This window comes from Numenius arquata, chromosome 2, assembly GCF_964106895.1.
Source record: "Numenius arquata chromosome 2, bNumArq3.hap1.1, whole genome shotgun sequence".
Classification (NCBI taxonomy): Eukaryota; Metazoa; Chordata; class Aves; order Charadriiformes; family Scolopacidae; genus Numenius; species Numenius arquata.
Window position 1 is genome coordinate 71249095 of NC_133577.1, and position 22763 is coordinate 71271857.

The 22763-nt window shown below is 38.5% G+C and overlaps 1 protein-coding gene across 4 annotated transcripts; it reads right to left on the bottom strand.

The window, feature by feature from the left end:
- Nucleotides 1-34: 34 nt before the first annotated feature.
- On the bottom strand, nt 35-16850 carry WASHC3 (WASH complex subunit 3). Of its 4 annotated transcripts, none has more exons than XM_074163167.1 (7): nt 16723-16850; nt 15023-15121; nt 12650-12715; nt 11091-11219; nt 9115-9222; nt 5150-5214; nt 35-1823 (listed from the first exon to the last, which is right to left on the bottom strand). In XM_074163167.1, the coding sequence occupies exons 1-7, from the start codon at nt 16771-16773 to the stop codon at nt 1739-1741; spliced, it is 603 nt and encodes a 200-aa protein (XP_074019268.1). In that variant the 5' UTR covers nt 16774-16850; the 3' UTR covers nt 35-1738. The 4 variants fall into 4 exon arrangements, with proteins under 4 accessions (XP_074019268.1, XP_074019261.1, XP_074019286.1 ...); XM_074163160.1 differs by having other exon boundaries at nt 9115-9225; nt 16723-16837; XM_074163185.1 differs by having other exon boundaries at nt 11112-11219; nt 16723-16830.
- Between the last annotated feature and the right edge of the window lie 5913 nt (nt 16851-22763).

The following is a 22763-nucleotide window of genomic DNA, read 5'->3' on the forward strand; positions in this document are numbered from 1 at the left end:
TAAAACATACGGGAATAAAATAGAACCACAACTTCGGTTTACAAAACATAGCTTTAATTAAATAGATTGCTTCAATGAGTTTCCAAATATAGATTTCAAGAAGTCACCAGCGTTATATGCTTTCTGAAATAACATTCTAACATTTACTTTTGAAATACTTATTGCTAATATGTTAATATTTGCCGAGTTTTACCAAGTGTTAACTACTGAATATTTTTGTTTAAGTGTTCAATAATAATTAGCCCATCATTGGAACACCATCACTAGACATTTGTTAGTGCATATATGCTTTCACAGGGATTCAGGTATTACTGTGACTTACAGGTTACGAAGAGCTTAAATGTGTTTGCTAAGCTCAAATGGCAGCTATGCTTAAGTTACAGAAAAAAAAGCAGCTAACCTACTGAAGGGGCAATAAATAACTAAGATAATGACTCGGTCATAAAAGCTAACAAATTTATATACTTAGACCTTCGATTTTAGTCTTTTCTTGGTCTCACGAAGAATGTGAAATACCAGAGAGTGAATGACTGCCTGGCCCACAACATTCTGGTATAATTACAATAATCTGGGGAATTCAAATAGATTGTGAAGAATTTCATGTGGAACAAACTATATTAAAGAAGATTCTTTAATGAAATGTCATTTTTGACTCATGCATTAGATTAAGTACTTTGGACGGAAGTCTTCAGGGCCAGTCAGGCTCCAAGTGGACTTTTTCATATTGTTCCCAATGTACACCTCAAGAGGTAGCAAGGCAGCTTTATCATTATCCAAACTGAATTTTGGGCTGCTTTGCCAAAATTATCAGCAACAGCACCAATTTGGAGGTGATTTCTTATCCTATGCAAACTGCTCAGCCACAGCTTCTTTCAAATAAGCCCAACAGCAGTCAGAAAGTGGTTTCTACTGACCCACGTAAACAAATAGTAAGAATCTGGTATTTCTGCTAATAATCTCCCAGTCACTTGCTTCTTTCACAGTGTCATTTGCAAACCCATCTTGCAACGTCTGTAGCTTTCTACACCACTGTAACCTGATTTTGATAAATCAGCTCTTCTACAGAGGAGGAACTTCATTAATAACTTCACACAGACTCTAATGTGAAATTGAACAGCAGTATAGACTTTGAAAACAGATTCACATTGGGTTTAATATATTTTTCACTTGTATTTTAGTTTCTCTCTAAAGAGAGTATTACTAATTTGCAATCACCATTTGCAATCACAGAAGCTGACTTCTGTGTAATTCTTGTCGCATCACTTCAGAATATAGTAAATTAGAAAAAAATACAGTTCATTGGATTACAATTAAACAATTTCATTTTGAAAAAGTTACTTTACCTGTATGTTACGGGACATAAAGAAGGCAACTGAGGTTAAAAGTGCTAGAGAGAAAATCCAATAATAAATAAGAATGCAGTCTAAGAGACCAGGAGGTTTAGAGGCGTGGAACTTTTAGAGCTTCGCAAACTAATTTCAGAGAACCAGAAAGGCATCTGAAATGATGCAGCATAAGAATTGCAAGGATTTCATGATTAATTTTCATGGTGGAAAGGTCGAGGATGAGACACGATGCTTGTTCAAACTTTCTGGGAGAGAACATGGAGGATCTTAGTTCTTAAAAATGCTGTCAGCTAAACCACATCACCCATAGGACCCACGCAAAACCATTGTCTGCTAAAGCTCCAAACACATTAGTGCTTAACAGAGGTTTCCAAAGGCTGAAATCAGTCTCTTTAGTCACTAAATGAAGATTCACTATCAGAACTGTCTTCTGCTTTCCCATCATCTCCCCAGGCAGGCACAGGGGCATCTGGGGTCCTGCAGGCAACAAAAATGTTCTGTGTTGTAAATCCTAGAAGGTGGCTGAGAACACAAGCAGCTTAGCATGGCCTCTCACCACAATTGCATGCACTTTATATCCACACCATTTAACACATTAACGGTTTATGATTCACAAACTCACACCTTATTGGTATTGCTTCACTTACAACTGAAAGATAAACACTAGAAAACGTTAGTTAACGGACATCAAAACTCTGTAGACATCAGTTTGAATGCACACCCTTGAGGTTATCGGAAATAATGACAGATCACTAAGAGGTGGCAAACACTTGTAGAAAGAGTTGAAAGCAGGCAATACTGATTAATTCAACTTTTTTTTTTTTTTTCAATCTTCAGAGGTACTAGGGCTGAAAGGAACATGCTGTACACCATTAAGCAGTGTAAATAGTACATGAAAAAAATAAGACAGGAAATGAACAATATTGTATCCAACTAAAACTGCAGGGATAATTTAGAGAAGCAAAAAAGAATTACTCAGAGTGGAATTTGGCTAGAACACTGGGTTAAATTTGACATGCAAGAGCAGCCATGGGATTTTTATTGACTACAAATTATCAGATCTCTTCTATTTAGTTTTGAAGAGAATATTTAAGATGGATCTTAACATAGTGTCAAAACATTTGCTCAGGGAATCTACTGGGAATGAAGGGGAGAGAAGCCAACCATCTAAAGACTAACTAACACTACTGACTGACGATGCTGGCTCTCCCTGGAGTCTCCCTCCTAAGTATGTAATGAGTTTGATAATACAAGCAAGACTGAGCCTGGTAAATTCTGAAACCAAGGTAGAAAATATGCACACAATTATACTTGGGGAAGGGGAAGAATGATTTTCACAGAAACTACCTTCCTGTATGATAGTTAACTGCTCTCTTTGATAAAATATTACATTTTAAACTAAGCCAACAATTGTATTATTCGTCCCGTTGTTATTTGTCTTCAGGCTACCCCTGTGTGTCATGCCACAGAATTTATTTTCCAACTTCAGTTCTGTTTATCATTTCTCTTTTGGAAATCCCCAAGATACGTTTAAAGTGTTCCTAAACATTTTGGATGCAAAAATGAGAAGTGCATTAAAGAACTGTAAGAGAGCCTTCTCCCTGCCCCCTGCACACCTCCAAAATAAATTAAGAAAGCGCTTGCTTTTTCATGCAAATACCACTTCACAATATTATTCCTTGTTGCCGTGGTAATGACAAAACAGAAAAGCCTTGCAAGGACATGTGATCTGGAGAGACCAGTGCAAAAACTCTCCTTGAGTAAGGAGAGGAAGATGGCAATGCATTCCTTTAGTTCACGAGGGCAGGACAAACTCTTCTGGAATCGTAGACAGGCAAGAGAGGAAGGATAAAAAATAAAAGTTAAAAATAGATAAATTGGGAGTTTGATAGGATAGGCAGTTTTCAAGTTCTGTAAAGAGTTGAGAAAGGAATGGTAACAGAAGTAGAAGAGCCGAAGGAAGAGAGTATAAACAACTCCATATTATTAGAATTAGCACTTCTGCAGCCACAAGAAACCCACACTCAGTCACTGGCAAGTAGCTGGTAGGGTCTGCAGTAAGCGACTGAGCTACAGCGATAGGTACATTTTCCTAATTTTCCCTGGGACCGACTGAGCATGCCTAAGGAACCTGAAGACACAAGAAATGTGGTGTGAATGGCAAGATACATATATATTAAAAAAAAAATAATCTATGATATTGAGACAAGAAAGCAAGAAAATGAAAAGAAAGGTCACCCCTGACTGCTTAAATATTACGCATTATGCACCTTGCCAAAAAATTAGCTTTCATTAACCAGGTAGATTGGCTACACAGTTTTCAAACCAATAACATTTTAAAGAAAATCTGCCTAAGCATTACTGTTGTACAGAATCTTTGAAGATGGACTTTGAGACCCAGACATATTCTGTGAGCCTCAATCCACAGTAATGTTTCCGTCTTAACCCAAAACAGACAATCCAAAAGCAAGTACTTTTTTAAAAAAGCTTTTGAAATTTTAACCTATTATCTTATTTTTATCTACTATAAAAATCCATCCAAACATGAAGAAAGAGCAGCACTTACAGAAAGGTATGGACCAGAAATGCAGAGTGAAAAATACAACACATTTAACACACAAATAGCAAAACCATGTTTGATAACCCTGTCTCACGCTTGCACAGGTTGTTACTTGTGTTCTTTTTCTTACTTCTCATTCAATCAGAGGAATAACTACTTTAGGCTTATTTAGACACCAGGAAGTAGCTGGGAGATAAAGTGACTCAACATATGATGATACTTCAGTTTTCCTATATTTTTATTTATTTCATTAAGCAAGGTGCTAGTTTCAGAATAAGCTTTTCCAAACTGTAAAAAGACTTCACTAGAAACGAGAAAAGGAGAATGGGCCTTTCTAATACACTGACAGTTTCTGAAGAGGATTGGTGGATATAATGGAAGTTAATATTTTCATCAGTTTAACAAATTCTGTAAAATAGTACAGTAATACTGAATTACAATGTCAATTGTAAAATAAGACTAAAATTCATACTTATGGCCAGACAAGTAGCTTTGAAAATTAGTATCTATTCTTAGTAGTCTTCACATCAGGTTAGCTCAATCAACAGTCACAATTTCAAACTGCTGACTTCAATTTACACTGTCGATGTTGAAGTCCTGTTGTACACTCCCGCTACCGAGGGAACCTGGAAACAACTGTGTTGTCCCTCATGCATCCAGCAAAATAAAATAGAGTTTGTTCTTACGACTCTACAATGATGACATTTTATTACTGAAGTGTTGAAAGAAAATATCTGAGAAAAACCTCATGCTCTAAACACCACAGTGAAAATAGCTACTCAGGTATTATTTGATTCCTCATTGCTAAATGCACATTGCCAAATGTTACCGTGTCATTGCTATATCCTTTTCCTTGAACTGCATCACCTCTGCTTGGCTTGGAAGAAGTCCTTCCATTTCCTCTCAAGTCTGAATGGTAAAGTCCTGCAATTTTCTGTTTGGGAGGGTGCAGTACCCACCCATTTATAGACCAGTCTCTGTATTACCTGGACCTTGCCTCGGACTAAACAACACTGAAAAGACAGCTCATACTTGAGATTGCATCCCCTCCTTTGGTACTGATGGCCCTCTTCAGGCCTATAAAATGCTAAAAATGCCTTTCACGGAAGACTCCAAAACCTGTTTTAATGCTGGGAATTTAAATTCACAATACTGTAAACAAGCTTCTCTAAGCACACTTTTTTCCAAGTTTTTTAAACACATGCTTGAATTGCAGCCCTACTGGAAGTTACAAATTACTTACTCGAGAAGATCTGGATTTAGCCCTTCAGAAATCATTTTGTTTCTTATTGCCATTACAGGAACACCCTGCGTAGGAGAAGGAAGAATAATATGAAGCTACTGGACACAAACAGGTGAACTAATTTCCACAGGTTCTTTTAGGCTACACATTTATACAAATTTACGCATGTCACTTGTTGAAGAAGAGCATAGAATGATAGTCTCAGCTGCCATCAGTATGAACCTAGAAGCGAGAAATTACAAAGATCAAAGGCCCTTTTAATCCTTCTTATAGGTGTTTTGCCATAAATAGAGAAATCGCAGGGAGAGAATCAGGAATGGACAGATATATCTACAATTCACACAGACTAAGCGAGGAAGCTGAAGTTACGTGTATGGATGAGAATGTGAAGAAAGCACAATGACAGCAGAGAACAATCGTGCTAGAAAGATGAAGAAGACGCGAACATGCTGAAGGTATAGCTAAAGAGGGAGGAAAACCAGGAAAGTGCATCTGCTACAGCTCCAGAAGGATACCTTAAGGTAGTGCTAAAAATTGGAAAAGTCTTTAAAAAGCACACAGAAAAAGGCAATCAGGACATGAGAACACAGGCACAGTTTAAAAGTGACTCCTCTGAATACAAGTGCTTGTACAGTCAGGCTTGAATCTTCTATGACTTGTGGGCAGATTGTAGCCAACTATGTACGTGTTAAAAAAAATTCCTTCCTTTCACTGCAAGTCCTTCCACAGCTTCTGCACTTTATTTTATTCAGCACCACCTAAACATCCCTTCATCTTGGATCGCATATCCAAGAACACTTCGACCCACGTCGTCTTACAAGATATATTCCAACAAACTGCTTCTGTGTTTCCACTAGAGTTGCTCAAAGACAACTTGTTGCTTTGCCATCCCCTGTTGCAAACCACCAGAAACACCACCTGGACCACTGCACGCCAAGAAAGGAGGGAAAAAAAATGAAAAAAAAAATTGTGATTTCCAAGGGACAAAGCTACTGGTGGCCTAGGAAAGTCAGGAGAGGCCTCATAACCTAAATGAAAAGTAGTGTAGGATTCTTTTGGCACAGGACAAATATCTGTTGTCCAAAGTAAGTAAAATAGTGATAAAATAAAGGGCAGCCATGACTAATGCTCCAGAGCAGCATGTGGTACTACTGACAGTGGCAGTAGCTAACCTGGCAAAGTGAGAACTAAGGTAGCTGCCTTACTGTGTATTCCTTGTGCAGTTTCACAGCAAGAATCACAATCAAGACTTTTGCTTGAAGATTCCGGACTAGCACATGGACAGGTACATAGTTTTAGCAATTCATTAGGCATATTGTCAAAAATATGACTCAAATAGTTGCGAGGTATTAGCTTGTAATAAAGAATTTCTCAGTAATTCACGACTAACGCACACTACAAAGGGGAAAGCATTTGAGTACTTCATGACACTTTAAAATATTCACTTATTCTAGTATAAATTTGGACACCAGGGACTGTGTATCTATACACTGTCTCATACTATCTAATTCTTTTCCCTCGCTTGACTGCTTTTACGGTTCCTTTCCCCAGCTTCGAAGTCACTGATGAAGTGTTTATGCATCAATTCAAACCATGTGAAAACCAGACTGAGTCAGATCATGCAAAGCAGAATTTGTATTTGCTCTCAACGAGAGGGAGCTCGGTACACAAACTTCTAAGAATGACTGGAAACTGGTTACACTTTTAGTTTACACTTGGGGAAGCGTTTTATTCCAAAATTTTATGCATCAAAATATGTAAGGAAAAAACCTCTCAGTACCCTCATATCATGGGGTACTCACAAAACTAATCTTAAGTTTCATCAAAATGCCTTCTAACAATGCACTTTTTTGCTGAAGGAAAACAAATAAGATTGTACCTATACCTGTTTATAATACAGTTAGGGCAATACAATTCATTTGATACTTTCAAAAATGTTAATCTCAAAAATCAGAGCCTAATACTGCTGTGACCCTAAATCTTGCTAAAATAAAGCAAACAACTATTTTAAACCTAAACTGTAAATACACTTAGCAAACAGGTCCACTGAAATGGCACAGGCGTAATTTTCTAACGTAGGAGCCAGTACCAAATTTCCATCATGTTTGACCAGTTACGATTTGAAATAATGCAAATCACTACACATTCAACACACAGTGTACCCCAGCCCTACTTCCAGCCTGGTCCTGCAGCTCAGGAAGCGCACAAGTCCTGGAGAAGCCACAGTTCAAGTAGCAATCTTGGTGCAAAATAGGTTTTGGTTCTTCATAGTCCAGAAAGAGGTCAGATACCATCAGTGCTGGCAATTCCTGAAGAGCTGTGCACTCTCCATGCTTGGTTGTTACTTCAGTCCTTTAAAGCAATGATCAGTCAGTATCTTGCAGTCTAATTCAGTCATGTTTGGTGTTTAGAATCAAGTAAGAGTATTTGTACTTTAAAGATGAAGTTTATCTGAAATCGTAGACTGCTCCTCTTACACTGTCAACAGAAGTGCCCTGAACATTTATTGTAGAAAATATGATATTGCTTTTGTAAGGTTTGCTTGAATATTGTTGTTGCATATTTTAAAAAATATTAATTTAGTATGCTGAACTGCACTCTATTGAAATGAATTTGTTACTATTTCATAGAACAGCTATCTTTAGTGAAAAAAAGAAATATCTCTTCACAGTGCTAATTCTTAAATATTATAAATATTTTGAATAATAAATAAATGATCAGTTCAAACAAATCTTCAGCAAGAAACTTAATTTGGGCAAATAAATGACAATAACTGAAATACTTGACTGGAAGAGAAGACAAGTTTGACAAATCAAAAACACGCATTAATTTGTAGTATGTTAGTTTAACTTTCCTACCACACTGTTTACAACTGGCAGAGGAGTCACCAAGAACTGCCAGTACAAAGGATAAATGTGGAAAGTGAGATCTCACTCCTTCAGCAGTCACCAAAAAAAAAAGTTGAAGTAATTAGACCATCCAGCACTTTCACATCCACTTTGAAGCCTGGCATTAAATCACTAACATAGTGCACTAACATAGTGTTCTACTCTCTGCTACTACCCCACTGCTACGTTTTCCAAATGGTTTGTAATAGGCTACCTCTGAAGTGCCAATTTGTGATTCAAATGAAAAATAAGGTATGGAACATCATCCAAAGTACCAAACACACTAATTGTAACACAAGAAACATTTTACTAATACTATGACATAGTCGTATTTTCCAGAGTTATAACATATATTTCAGAAGAAAATTTCCACTGACAGCTTGAAAATACAGATTTCTTTGTTTCCAATCTCATTATTAATTTTGTGGATATGAAAAAAATAGCTCTTAAAAAATGTCACCAGGAGTCTCCCATTCACCTTTTCACCCCTTCAATAGTTTTCATTCATGTAAATATAGAGATTACATTAATTTATTTCCTATTTATCTTTAGAACAGTCCACAGATAAAGAGGCAGACAAAACCTGCACCACGAATAACAGGAAACTGAAGTGGAACCAAGCACCGAAGCAATTCTTGTATCTCTATTTTGTACCCTACAGAAATATCAAATGCTCCTGCTCTGGACTATAGCAGCAAAGCTGCATTTTGTAGCCTACAGCAAAACCAAACTATAATCATGAATGACACCAATTCTGCCAGAATAACTACACTTTCTGTGGCATGTTCTGTGACTCCAGCTAATATCACTCTGCATTTACACATCTTCACGCCTTCATTTCACAAGTATATCAGCAGAATTTTGTAGAAAGATCTTGCCTGAAGCTGTCTGAGAGAATATATTACATCAACTCATTTATCAGAGACGACCTGCTAGAAATATTGTGATGTTAACAGAGCTTAAAGATTACTGATGCAATATATGTCTTCAGACGTTTAATGTTCACTTAAGAGCTGTGTGTGATGTTCCACCTAAAAATAACAGAGTACCTAAAGAATGGTAAGAGAACTGACTTACCACTTGTACCATTTTGAGATATCTGGCATATCTTGGATCCTTGGCCACAGTTATAACATTTTCTGTTACTACTTCTGTTTTCTGTAACCCTTCTTCATGGATATTGTTCTGCTGTAGACAAAGAAGATAACACTTTAATGGTTAGGTAGGCAGGCCAGAAGCATGGAGAGATTTCAATCCATAACATTTGTAATTTACGGGTGAACTGCAACTCTTCTTTCATCAAGATAATTCTGAACTATGCTCATAGTATTAGAGATTTCCACGATGCATGAAAAAAAAACCAGCTCTTTCATTATTGACTGTTACAAGTGTGACTTTCTACTTGTAGTCACAATTTTAAGCTATTGTATAATATGTGAAAAAAAATAATTAGCCTATAACAGCCCTGTTAAGTTTGTTGCATTCAATTAATAAAACAGAACTAAATTTTAATGCTCACTTTTTTGTGAGCATTATTTTTTTATTTATGTGAGCATAAATATTTTTAAAGAATTATAACTATCTAGCTGCCCTAGTGGTACGATGCCTTTTTTCCTCAAAGTATTTATTTGATTCCCTGACAAATGTTTCATGCAGATCATATAGCTTTTAAACTATACTTTTTAGTATAAACCATTAACTTAAAGGATAACATAATGAAATCAAAGAATCCTTGAGAGCAATTAACTAAAAAAAAAAATGAAAAATTACAAGAAGCTATAGTACTACTTAAAGGACAACAGAAAATGATGTATTAGCTATTAAACTAACCATCTGAAAGCAGCATTGGAAACCTTTCAAAAACAGCTGTCCCTACTGTAATATCAGAGAGGAGGAACATTTTAAAGAAAACAAAATAACTGAGCATAACTCTCTATCACCAGTGAAATACACAATGCCAATTGTCCATTCTGTTTACCATGGTGCTGGCTGCAAATTAGTTACGACCTTTAACAGGCACGGAAAGGCAGCAGAGTATACTCCAGCTATTGCTGCTCCACAGCAACTTCCACCAAATAAAAAAAATGAGCAGAGACTGGAATTGGAGATTCCAAGAAAACAAACTGTAATAGGAAACTAGGGAAAGAACTCCATTTACAAATGAGCCAGAAAGCCTTGCTTAGTGAAGTGGTGATCACAGCATTTAAGTCTGGGTTAAAAAACTAAAAAAACCCAACAGAAATTAATTGCAGGGATAGGATCTTAATATTGATCACTTATAATAAGTCACATTTTCTGTACATAGATGATAATATATACAAAATATTCACTGTAATAACCTCATTAGAATACAGTAATTCTAAAGTAATTCTAAGTAAAGTAAAGTAAAGGAACATAGGAGGTTCCACTCGAATATGAGAAAGAATTTCTTCACGGTGAGGGTGACAGAGCCCTGGAACAGGCTGCCCAGGGAGGTCACGGAGTCCCCTTCTTTGGAGATTTTCAAGACCCGCCTGGATGCAGTCCTGAGTAGCATTCTCTAAGCAATCCTGCTTCAGCAGGGGAGTTGGACTAGATGATCTATATGGTCCCTTCCAACTCTAAAAAAATTCAGTGAAATTCAGTGAAGTATGCTAGAAACTCCCAATTTGAGCTGAAAGCTCATGTTCTAAACAAAGGAGAAAAGATCTGGAATTACGGAATTTGAACTGTTATTCTCATTCATGTTCTTCCCAGTCCCCTGACGTAATTCCCGTTCATATTTTAGTGTGATTGAAGAAGAGGAAGGAGGCTTCCTCTAAATGGTAAATCTAATTTACCATTAGATTTTAGTTACTTCTAATTATTTAAGCCACATATTCAAGAAAGGGTATACCCTTTTTTAAATCCCTTGTTAAAACAGTTTCATTAGTGAAAAAATGTAATTTTTAGATCTTTATAGTTGATTGCTCTCTTCCAATAGACTTGCTTCTTCCATCTACTTCAAATGAGACTAGGAACTTGACACAGAGAGGTATATTCCTTCAATATATTAATTATGCTTCACTACTTACTCCAGACTGAGGTGATACAGCTGTCTGTTGATCCGTAGTAGCTTGTGCCACAGGGCCATTTGTAACACTATTCATATTTGCACTGGACATTTGACATTTGACATCTTCCAGGCCAGGAATAGAGGATAACTGAATGTACAAAACATCATTGAATAAGCAATGAGCATATCATAAGTCTATGTGTACAATAAGATCTGCAGCATGCTGCTCACCACGCGTTCCCTAGGTAGGTTTCATATTAGTAAAATCGTAACTTTTTATTACTGGTTTTGGTATTTTGATTGGAGAAAAAAAAAAAAAAAAAAAGATTTTTCTATTCAGGTGGCTTTTACATCAACCCCCCCAAAACACTCCATTGGTTGGAGCTTTCACTGTTAACACGGGGTTGCAGTGCAGGAAAGGCTTTAACGCCTTCCCAGCATTTTGCTACTGTGCTTATCAGCTACAAAGAGCCGTGCCACCTTCTCTGCTACTTCCTCTACAGGGAAAGAAATCATGACAAGAACAGCTCTATTACCTAACAGATGGGTGACTGGTTACAGATTTCGCAACTTTCTACATCTTTCACTCTTTTTTAAGGAAATGCTGAGAGTGGATATTAAATATGCTGCATATTTATTTGAAGGATATTCTATTTAACACCATTATGAAGAATTCTGTAAAAATTATCAGTACTGATCATTCCTAAATATTTTGAAATAAGTAACAGTTAGTGAGCACTGTTTGTACTACAGTATTTTTTTTCACAAAGATCTTAATGAAAGGTTTCAAAATGCCCTATCCCTGCTACCAGAAAAGCCAACCGAAATTGCTTCCATCATTATTGAAAGAAGGATAGGTTAAAACTATATGGTGTAGGGTTTTTTGGTTTTAGGGTTCAGGTGGGATTTTTTTCACTGCTAGCAAATTAAATGATAACACATGACTATAGATTATATCCTTTTGTTATTTTAGCTAAAGTAGATACATTAGACACATTTGTGTTAACCTAGATTCAATTCAGGTCACATTTCAAGATCAAAAGGTTTACAAGGCATCTATCTAGTTACTTATGCCAGTTGAAATCCTTACAGTTTGGTAACACTTAGATACTTTTACTTTATAGAGGGGAAAAAAATGTCTTATTAGTTTCCAAGGCAAACGCAATTTCGTACTGCAGCCTTGCAACACAAGTTGCCTATTTTAGTATCGGAAAACTGCCCTCCATTCTTTTAAAACCAAACATTGCAATAAAATCAACACAAGTAAGCTGCCATGTAGTTCAGTTGCCCTTTCAAGATCCAAGTGCTCCTTTCCTGTTCAACATGCTTAAAAACAAAACCAACATTTCCACTACGTGTTGTTGGTTCCTTTCTTCCATATCAACTACATGTTCAAATGTTACACAATAGAATTGACAAGGCATGCAAAGAGAGAATTTCCCACATGAGCATTTTGCATTAGCTACTTCAAATCATTATGAAAACTTATTTGCTCAATTCAGACTAGGAAAAGGAAGCTAGTTCATGCAATCTTAGAAGCTGCCACTGTTAGAAGACAAAGTCTGTACGCATACATACCTTTGCATCCAAAATATTGAGCGTTGTTTCAATTTGTTGGATACGGAGAGAAAGTGCTGACAACTTCTAGAATAGAAAACAATTAGGACGTAAAAACGCTTCCGTAGGTCACTTGTACATATGAAAGCGTTCACATCTATAGCTCAACAAAATCACTTTTGTCTTCTACCTGCTGAAGGCAGAGTAGAGTTTAAATGATACGGTAATATTATGAAAAAAATGAAGAAACGACATCCCTTCTTAGTAGAGTAGTTACAGTGGTTCAAATTTTAAATAATTTTACTAGGCAGTTAGTTTTCCCAAATAATGACTGACAGAAATTAAAACAGACTATGTACAAAAGAAAGCCAAAGTCAATAGGGTATTACTTTGGGCAACTGGAGAATAATGGTAGACATACCGTACTCTTGCAGTTACCAAAACGTCTTTCTTCAAAGCTTTTTCCAAATATAGAAGATGAAAAGACGTGATGTGTGTGTATGTAACAGAGCAAATACAAAGTAAAAAAATCTGATAAAGAATACAGCAGGTGATTGAAAGTCCTATAAAGTCAAAATGCACAGTGAATCAGAACTAACCAGAAGCTTTATAGGCTCCAGGTGCACCTCAATCAAATTTTGACACTTTTTTTTTTTTTAAAAATACAACTTAAGTTTTTCCTAAATTACTCTATAAGAACTGTCACTCTTTTAACTAATCACTACCATACTTCACCAGACCTGTCCAAGTGAAGTTGGCTAGCGCGCTGGCTGGCAGGTATGTACCACTCTGACAGCTTTCTGGCACATGGGCAAGATTCTGCCTGGCTCTGAAGCAGAACTTTAACACCCTAAAAAAATGGCAGTTCTGCCAATATGCTAGAAAAAGTAAAAAAAGAGACTGACGGGAGTTAGTCTTTTTGGGGAGTGCGCTGACTTGTTTACAGATGGTTCTTTGTTCATGAAGAGGAGTTAGTTCCTACTGAAAGGAACTATGTGCCCTACATGTAGCTGGGGAAAGGGGAGGAAAGATGTACAAAGACAATTATATAACTTTACAGGTCAGTTTGACTAGGTAAGAGCCAAGAAATTTAGAGTTAAGGATGATGTCTGTCCTAATTTTGGATTTCTTGGCTTCTGTTGATTTACACTGGGACCTTTCGCATTAAAAACACTTCTGTACTTCATAAATACAAAAAACTTTTCAAGGACTTTATAAAGCAACCATTTAGTCTCTTGGGTAACAACACGTTTAGGTTAACTAGTAACTTTTATTAAGTGGACTTCACAGCGTTGCTGTGTGCTCAAGATGGCTTTAAATATACGTGTTCTGATTTCCATAATGCCTAGTAAAAGGTAATATTGAGATCATGTGACAACTGAATTTTGGACAACTGACAACAGCATCACCAGGCAGTTACATTGTCCCACGTATCAAGTTACAGTAACTTTAAAAATCTAGAAAAAAATACTTTTTTTCCTCTGAAGCTCCGTATGTTGATGTGGTAGCCAAATTTTATACTTGTCACGGGTCTGGCTCTAAACTTTACTAACAAATAACAGAATTTCTCAGATTACATGGTTTAGTCTAATTGGATTTGACTGCTGCCCTAGCCCTGCTGGCTGGGTCTGTATAGTAGTCTTTGTTGAATAAATTAGTGAACAGTTACAAAAAAACCACTAATGACAAAAAGGTTAAGCTCAAAGCCACATTAGAAAACACCCTTTCTACAAGAGAGGAAGCACTCTTGTCCTGTTCAGTGGACAATTCTAGTCCTGTCAGTCTGGTATATTTCCATCGACACTAAAGTCACCACAAAAACTTATTAACACTAATATTTTTATCTTTCTCTTTTTTAGAAGACAGTAAAATTAACGGCTTATTGTTCCATACTGATCACTTGCCAAAAATGTCTTTCTTTTCTGCATCAAAATTGTTTATATTCAGAGCTTACTGTATCACCCTTTTAAATCAAAGGTGGTAAAATCTGAAAGGAAGTTCTAATGCAGTATCCTAGGACACAGATGAGAGGGATACTGACTGTCAAAATGGATTCAGCACCATAGGAATATAACATCCTTCTTCCAAAACAAGATGATATCCACAGATGGAGCTGCTCAGAAGAAATTCCAAGTACCAAAAAGTTCAAAGACTGTGCCAAATGCAAAAGTTTAAGGAAACACGATTAAGCGTGCTATAATCAGCAGTAGATATCTTGGGGAAAAATCTGTCTTAAGCACTTACTCAGGAGAAACCCTGAACAGAAAGCAGACTGAATTTTTTTTTGGTTTAAGCTACCAGTATTATTGCATCAAAAATATTTAAGTGAATGGTTCTCATTTCTAGGATTTTTTTCATTGTATAAATTGACAGCTGGGAAAATGAAAAACATACCTCTTCACAAACAGTAGAAAAGCGGTTGAGAAACTGCACTGTGTGAACCACAAACTGGTTTAGAAATGCTACAGTTCTTTTCTGCTGAATAGCAGGAACCTGCATTAAATAATATAAGAAAATTAGATTATACATAGATGTCAGTTCTCACATTTGGATTTAAAGACTTGTTAAAAAATGCAAATGTTTTACAAAAAATTATTTTAGAAATCTACCTTAAGCGTGCTTGTTATGAATGCATATATATACAAATTTTTTTTTATATATATATGTATACAAATCCTTTTTCACTAAAAATCTAATAACGTGACAGTTGAAAATTTGGAGGATACATAGAAAAGACAAGATCCACATAAATGGAGGACTATCTTATTTAAGAAAACACTTTTAGATGAAATTGTGACATTTCCCAAAAATTGGTGTTAAAATTTTTAAAAAACAGAGAGGAAATCAGAATTTTTCCTTCTGAAGCTTAAGAAGGAAAAGCAAACTTGGTCATCCACACAAATAATCAGTTACAACCAACACCATAATAAAAAATAGAGAGTAGTGAAATTGCTGTCTCAGTCTTTAGTGGCTACCTATAATTCTTATCTGCAAGCCTAGAATATCCTGAAATTACACTTTAGTGTCACTCCTCCAAGTCAGATCCAATGCACACATACTTTTCAGACTAAAAGATATAATGTTACGTTTGTCAAAAAAAAAGTCTGGTGCTCATAATGTAACAAACAGGCATTTTTATTTAAACCGTTCTACAAGACTGGAATCAGGAACGTTCACTCAAATGTTTATGTATAAAATTATAGTGCCTCAGGCTTAATTACCTTGGACAATTGTTCAAGTCTTAAACTTCACACAGGAAATTACTCTATGGAATTCTAACTGGTTAAAGTGAAGGATTTACAAGGAAAAATATTTGCAGCCAAGCTTCAGCTGTGCTGAACAACAGTTTGTGAAAATAGCGACTCCCTTGCCTTCACCTCTTCTTTGGTCTTCCATTCGTCAGCGTGGCCATTCACTACACTTTGCCAGTCTCAAGACATCCTAATTTTTTGGGGGACTTTTGTTGCTACTAACTCAAGTTTTGTGTCTGTGCACCTGCACGGCAGGGCCTGCTTGAAGTTCAATTCAGTAGCTCCAAAACTGTCAAACGGTGCTTATGACCTTCTTGGAAATGTATGGGGTAGCAGAGAGGATGGGGGGATCACTGGGGCAACTAGAACTGTCCTACCTTTACGCTCTGTATTTGAGAAACAAAGCTAAAAGAATGGTTTTGCATCAGTAAAAGACACGAATAAGCAGCTGCACGGGATGTGCCTCACAGTTCTAAGACTGAAGCGACTGAGCTCTTAAATGTAAGGCTATCGCAGAAACTTGGCGCAAAACGACGTCGGAAAACATTAATATGGCACTCCCGGGGACACAGCTTCAGGCTACACGAACCACCTCGTCCGCCCGCGACCCCGCTGCGGGCACTCGGGGTCCTCGGGCTGCTACAAAGGCCCCCGGCACACCGCCCCGCAAGCAGCTCCCCACGCCCCCGGGAAGGGAGGGGGTCGGCCGAGGCCACGGCCGGGCCAGAAAGCGGAGTGAAACCGGGGAGGGACGGGCCTCGCCCAGCACCAAAGCCAGCGCAGCCGCCGCGGGGGAGGAAGCGAGACAGCACCAGCACCCCCCCGGGCGACCGCAGCCCGTACCTTGGTGAGGTCGATGCCGGAGCCCACGATGGGCAGCCCGTCCTCGTCCATCCCCGCCGGGCCGCGGCGGCGGGACGGAGAGCAGCCCCGTACCCCGGAAGTCCCGGGCACTCTGCGCGCGACCTCTTGACCTCAGCCCGGAAACAAAACCTCCGCCCCGAGGGGCACCGTGCCCTACCCGTGGGGTCTGCGCATGCGCGGTCCCCCCCGCAATGCGCTATGGGAAGTGTAGTCCGAGGAAAGAAGGGGGCGAGGCTGGAGGGCCGGGGCCCCTCACCGTGCGGAGCGCTTCCCTCCTCACCGCCTCCCGCCTCTTTGTGACACGCCCCATGGTGGCCAGGTGGTCTTGAAATACCAATACCCTGCTTTCCCAAACTTGTGTGGTTTGTTGGTCACTGCCGCAGAGGGGCCCCGGCCAGGCCAGGGGGGAAGGCCCTACGAGGCGAGGGGGGCCCCGAGCGCGATCCTGCCTCAGGTCCCACGGATTCACAGCGGCACGGACATCACTCTACACACACAGGGCAAGGCCCTGGGTAATGCAGGTTGTGAAGATAAAGCATCTTCCCCAGTGGTCAGACATCAGATGGGTAATGAGAAACGCCAGTGATGAGGCTGTTCCTGTGCTCTTACGCATCGTTTGGGTGGTGAAGGGCCACGCTTTGAATATGGAGATGAAAATAACGAGCACTGAATGACCCTGGGATCTTCTGAAAAAGACAAAAGCATGGCTGTAATCACATTAGGAAAGACTCCTGTACTGTAATGCTTACGCAAAAGGGAAAAAGGGGATATAGTAAGCCTAGCTTTGGTCTAATGTTTTTGTATTGTTCATGAATATCCATCACTGCTTTCACTTGATTCTCAAGCTTAAGGTATAAGTAGGTCTATTGCTTTTCTGCGAAGGAACCTCAGAGGTACCAGGCTCCAAGAAAATGGGAAATAGTCTGTAGTTTTGCAAATGTTCCTCTAGAAGAATTCCCTAACTGGAAAATAACCAACCTGTTTTTTTATCTTTGAGTGGTTCCTTGTATTTTTCTCTACAACAGATTCAAAGGACTGATCAGACCACTTAGAAGTGGGGTCCCAATGCAAAGATAGGTTGAATGACTCCAACCAGTTGCATCATCAGAAAGGGTTTCCCATCTCACTCCCCGCTGACGGCTATGTGCACTCCTTTTACCATTTGTCAGTTACTGCACACAGTGATCCCTTTCTTAAGGCAGTTCAAATTGCCATCTTGGTGGAAAACTAGCGTTAGAGGAAGGTCTGCTTGGTTCATGCATTGAATCAAACCATCCTCTGAGTGTGTTAAACACCAGAGTCTGGTGGGCAGGGTTACTGAGTCAGACCTTGCTGGCTTTGGTAGCAAAATTACAGATACCTCTGCTACCTCATGCAACTTCACCTGTGAAATTTCAGGACAACAGCAACAAAAATACTTCTTTGCTGGACATACACCTGATCTATGTTGTGCTTGATTGAGCTCTACTGGCTGAAACTGATAGGCACAGTGAAAGCTTACGGAAGGGACCTGGTCTCCTGGTACTGCCAATTTGTCTACCATCGGTGCTAATAAAATTTTGAATGTGACATCTACAGTTATACACAGTTGTGTACAAGAAATTATGAGTTGAACAGAAAGTATATTTGACCCCATCCTGTATAATATTAAATAATCCCGTTTCTGCATCTTCAACAGGTCTTCTATGAGCTATGACATCTATTCTCTGAGACTGATCTGCCAGAAAACTGGTTGGAATCAAAGCCATTAAAGAACACGTAATCAAACATTTCAGGACATGTGTTCTCTATGGAGAGTAGGGAATGGCAACTGCATATAGATCATGCATGTAACCCCCAGGCTGATCAGCTATGAATGAAAGATGAGAAATGACCTTTAAATCCCCAAAGACATGGCTCCAGACGGAGCATTACGCACACTTGCATTTGTTAGTAATCCCCAACTTAAACAGGATATGGGAATTGCGTCTATTGAGTTATTCCATAAAAACTTATCACTGACTCTCAGAATTTATTCTTATGTTAGCCAGGAATATTCATTTGGAAAAGGGATGGGTTGTCAAACTGACCACTGAATTCCCAGTCCTGATGTCTGGGCTAAGTTTTGTACTAGGAAGCTTCTCATGTGATGAGATCATTAAAAACACACTAATTACTTTAATACCTTGAAGATTAGAACCCAAATGTGCTGTGCTAATCTTGGTTTAAAATTTAACAAAATTCTCAATTTACTTCCAAATTATTTCAGTTTTCTGAGCATTTTACAAACCCATATACAGAATCCATGGTAGCTGTACACAGAGTACTTAAATCTGTTACTCAAGTTTACATAAAATTCTCATTTATCTACTGAAGCAGCTTTTGTTTGATTTTATATTTATTACTTTCATGATATTATTATTATTAACCTGCTGTCATAGGCACATCCTTACTCCTCTCTTACTGAAATACTATAGCAAAGTCTTTTTGCCCATACTGTTTGAATTACTGAACAACCTGTGTTTCATACTATGCTTTGGAGCACTGACATGCAGTTGGCAATTTCTCACGTTTCCCAAAGGAAGGACAGGGGGTGAGTCTACAAAGTTCAGCAGGTTGAATCTAGCTTATAGGTATTGTGCAAATTTTTCTTGGGCAAAGGAGCTTTTTGTTTAAATTATCTAAGCGAGTTATCTTGCCACCTTAATTTTATGTCAAAAAAAACCCCAAACCAACCCTGAATTATATTCAAGAAGAATTAATTTCATTTACCATAAAATGTCCATAATGCAATTTTTCCAGGCAATGCCACAGAAATTTAATAATGTAAACGATTAGTCAAATCTTATCTGAATCTGTTGGTCTGTAAAGCTGGACAAGAAACCTTACAAGAATATGCTCTTCTGTGAACTTTCTGGTACTTCCTGCTTTTAATTTGGCCAAAAGTACTGCATAGAAAAGTGCAACACAGCACTTTTTCTCCCAGCTGGAATTAGGAAATGCAGGGTATGAAGAGTGAAAAACAGAGAGTAGAGGAAAATGATCCAAATTTTTCCAAAGCCTTCTAAAAAGGTTTTAATTGAACTGGTTTGTTAAACTGGAACTATTAATGACTGAATCCCCTATGGGAGGATTTATAAAAAATATTTGGGTGATAATATACAGATTTACAGTGTGTACAATTTGAAAATGTATTTTGTACCAGCACCCATACTGGATGATAAATGTCAAATTAAGGAATAAATATTGTACAATATGTAACTGCTGGCAGTTTATACCCTATGTATGTGTACATATATATGCAGACATTTAAAGACACAGTCATGTAGCTCCACCTTTCAGGGAAGGAAAGATTAAAGACTGCTTAACAATTACTGCAATGCAGTTCAGTTGCAAGTTAGTATTTTGAAGATGTTAACCTTAGAGATGCTGAGGCTAGCTTGGAGTGCAAAAGCTGTGTGTACAGAAAACTGATCAAAGCTTTGCCTTCATCATTAGTAAAAAATATTTTGTCTTGTAATTAGGGTACACTAAAAAAGTAAAGGCAACAGCAGGGGTTTCAAACCGCTGAAGCTGACCCGCTACATATATTTTTATGTTGCACTAAATCAGAGCCTCTTGTCAATTGCAAAACAAAACTGCACAAGCTGAAAAAAACTGGCAAGTGCTACTGTAACTTACAACGTTCCTATGCATTTTGTATGCTTATATACTCTTACAGGTCCCAAGAGACAATATTCTGTTAGACTCAGCACAGAACTCAAATAGCTATACAATTGAGAGGCAAGTTAAACAGAAACAAAAAGCTGATCCAAAAAAATTTCCAGACATGGTGTCACCTGATCCTCCATAGGGGCAATAGTTGTTTTTACTAAGGTGGTCCAATGAACAGCTGAAAAGGTCAGAGTGTGGATTAACATTTTTTTGATTTCCCATGGAGTCTTCTAAATCCATGCTTGCAAAGGGTATTCTGGCAAAGCGTTCTATATGAAACTGATATTGCCTCAATGATTTTTCCCTCAACTGAATTTAAAAAAAAAAAAAAGTCTATCTCAATAATTTAGGTATGTCAGAATAATGTACAAATTTAGCAAACAGAAGGTTCAGAGAATGATTGACCCATGACAGATAAATAGGCTGAGAAATACAAATGTCAGGTGTTATGTAGGCTCATTATAAAAAAAAAAAAAGAAAATGGAAATTAAATGACAAATGGTTTGCAGTTCTCTGAAAATGGCTCTTCGGGTTTCAATTTTCCAAGCACTGTGCTAAGGCAACATCAGAGGATTAACTAATTATTTTGTTCTGTACGGAAGAACATGGGGAACATGCTAAAAACATTAGCTGCTCATTTTTATTTTTTTTTTTCCTAAATACCCATTTTATACTGGAAAGAAGTATCATGGAGAGCCTTGAAATTGGCAAGATCATTGCAATCCTTGGTAAATAGTTTTAAGTAGTCTTTAAAAACAGAGTGTTAAAACCAAGCATCCAGGCTTCTGAACTAACTACGGATCAAAAGAATTTCTGTCCTCTGCCCCCTTGGGTTTTGAGCAATTCTAAATGAAAAATCTTAGTCTAAATACACCTGCACATACCTAACGCAAATTGCTTGGGCAGTGTGGGTACTGAGTATAGCGTATGATGTCCTGCATAGCTGGGTGCTGTGTAAAGCTCTGCTCTGAGAGCAGACAGAGAAAAAATAAACTGTTTCAGTTTCACTAGGCATCCAGAAGGATAGCAGTGCCCCAGCCCAGTCCTTCCTCTCAGGCCCATAAAAGACTTTTAGCTGTGTTTACGAGCCAATTAAACCTCCTGTTAAAGCTGTACTCGCTGGTCAAACCATGGATATGAGATGAACAAAGTGCTGTATCTTGAAAGGTCCTGCTCATAAACTGCTTATTTTGCAGTTTAAGCACACACCAGTCAAGACTGAATCGTCTGAAGCGTCTTCCAAACCCATCTTAAAGTTAACAAGTTGTATAAGTTCTAGTTTCTAGTTTCCTACACGCTGGGATTTCCTTTTGGTTGCATATATTCAGCCAGTTGCTTTTTAACTCTCTACTGCCCAAGCCAAAAAGGGGAAAACTTATTTTATGGCTCTTAGTCAGCCAAATCCACATCGCAAACACTTTGTGTGTATCCAGCAAAGAGAACATACCAGAGTTGTACATTATATGGGCTCCAAGGACCTGAGTCGTAGAATCATAGAATGGTTAGAGTTGGAAGGGACCTTAAAGATCATCGAGTCCCAACCCCCCTGCCATGGGCAGGGACACCTCTCACTAGAGCAGGTTGCTCAAAGCCCCATCCAGCCTGGCCTTGAACAGCTCCAGGGATGGGGCATCCACAACTTCTCTGGGCAACCTGTTCCAGTGCCTCACCACCCTCACAGTAAAGAATTTCTTTCTGGTATCTAATCTAAATCTCCCCTCATCCAATTTAAAACCATTACCCCCTCGTCCTATCGCCACACTCCCTGATAGAGTCTCTCCCCATCTCTCCAATAGGCCCCCTATATATGTCTTATAGTAACACCAGGTATTTGCACCTCCCAGGAAAAGGTCCCCTGGATGGTGGCAGGGAGGGGACGAGTGGGACTGCTGCTCAGCATGGGGAGTGTATTAGACACAGTAAGTCCACGTGCTCCATTACAAGGGAGGAGTGGTGAAGGTCCATACACCATGGCTGCTTGTCTGCACTGTGAAAGTTCCACTGGTATGCTGGCAGGGTGTACAAATTTATGTGCATTCTGCATCAAATAGCCAGCCTTCTGGAGGGAAATAATAGTTTAAAACACAAATAACACATTTTGCCTAGAAATAACCTGTCTGTACACATTGCACTCACCTGTAACGAACACGGTGATTTCCACAGAACAGAGGGCAAGTTCAAACAGCAACGAGCAGCTGGAGGCCTCCCATGAAAGGGACCTTCCGTTGTTCGAGCTGCTGCACAGCAGCTAGAGAAAGGTGGGGCCTGGTCATTCGTATCTGTTCGCTGAAGCCAAACGTAGTGGAAATTCCGTCAATATCATAGGA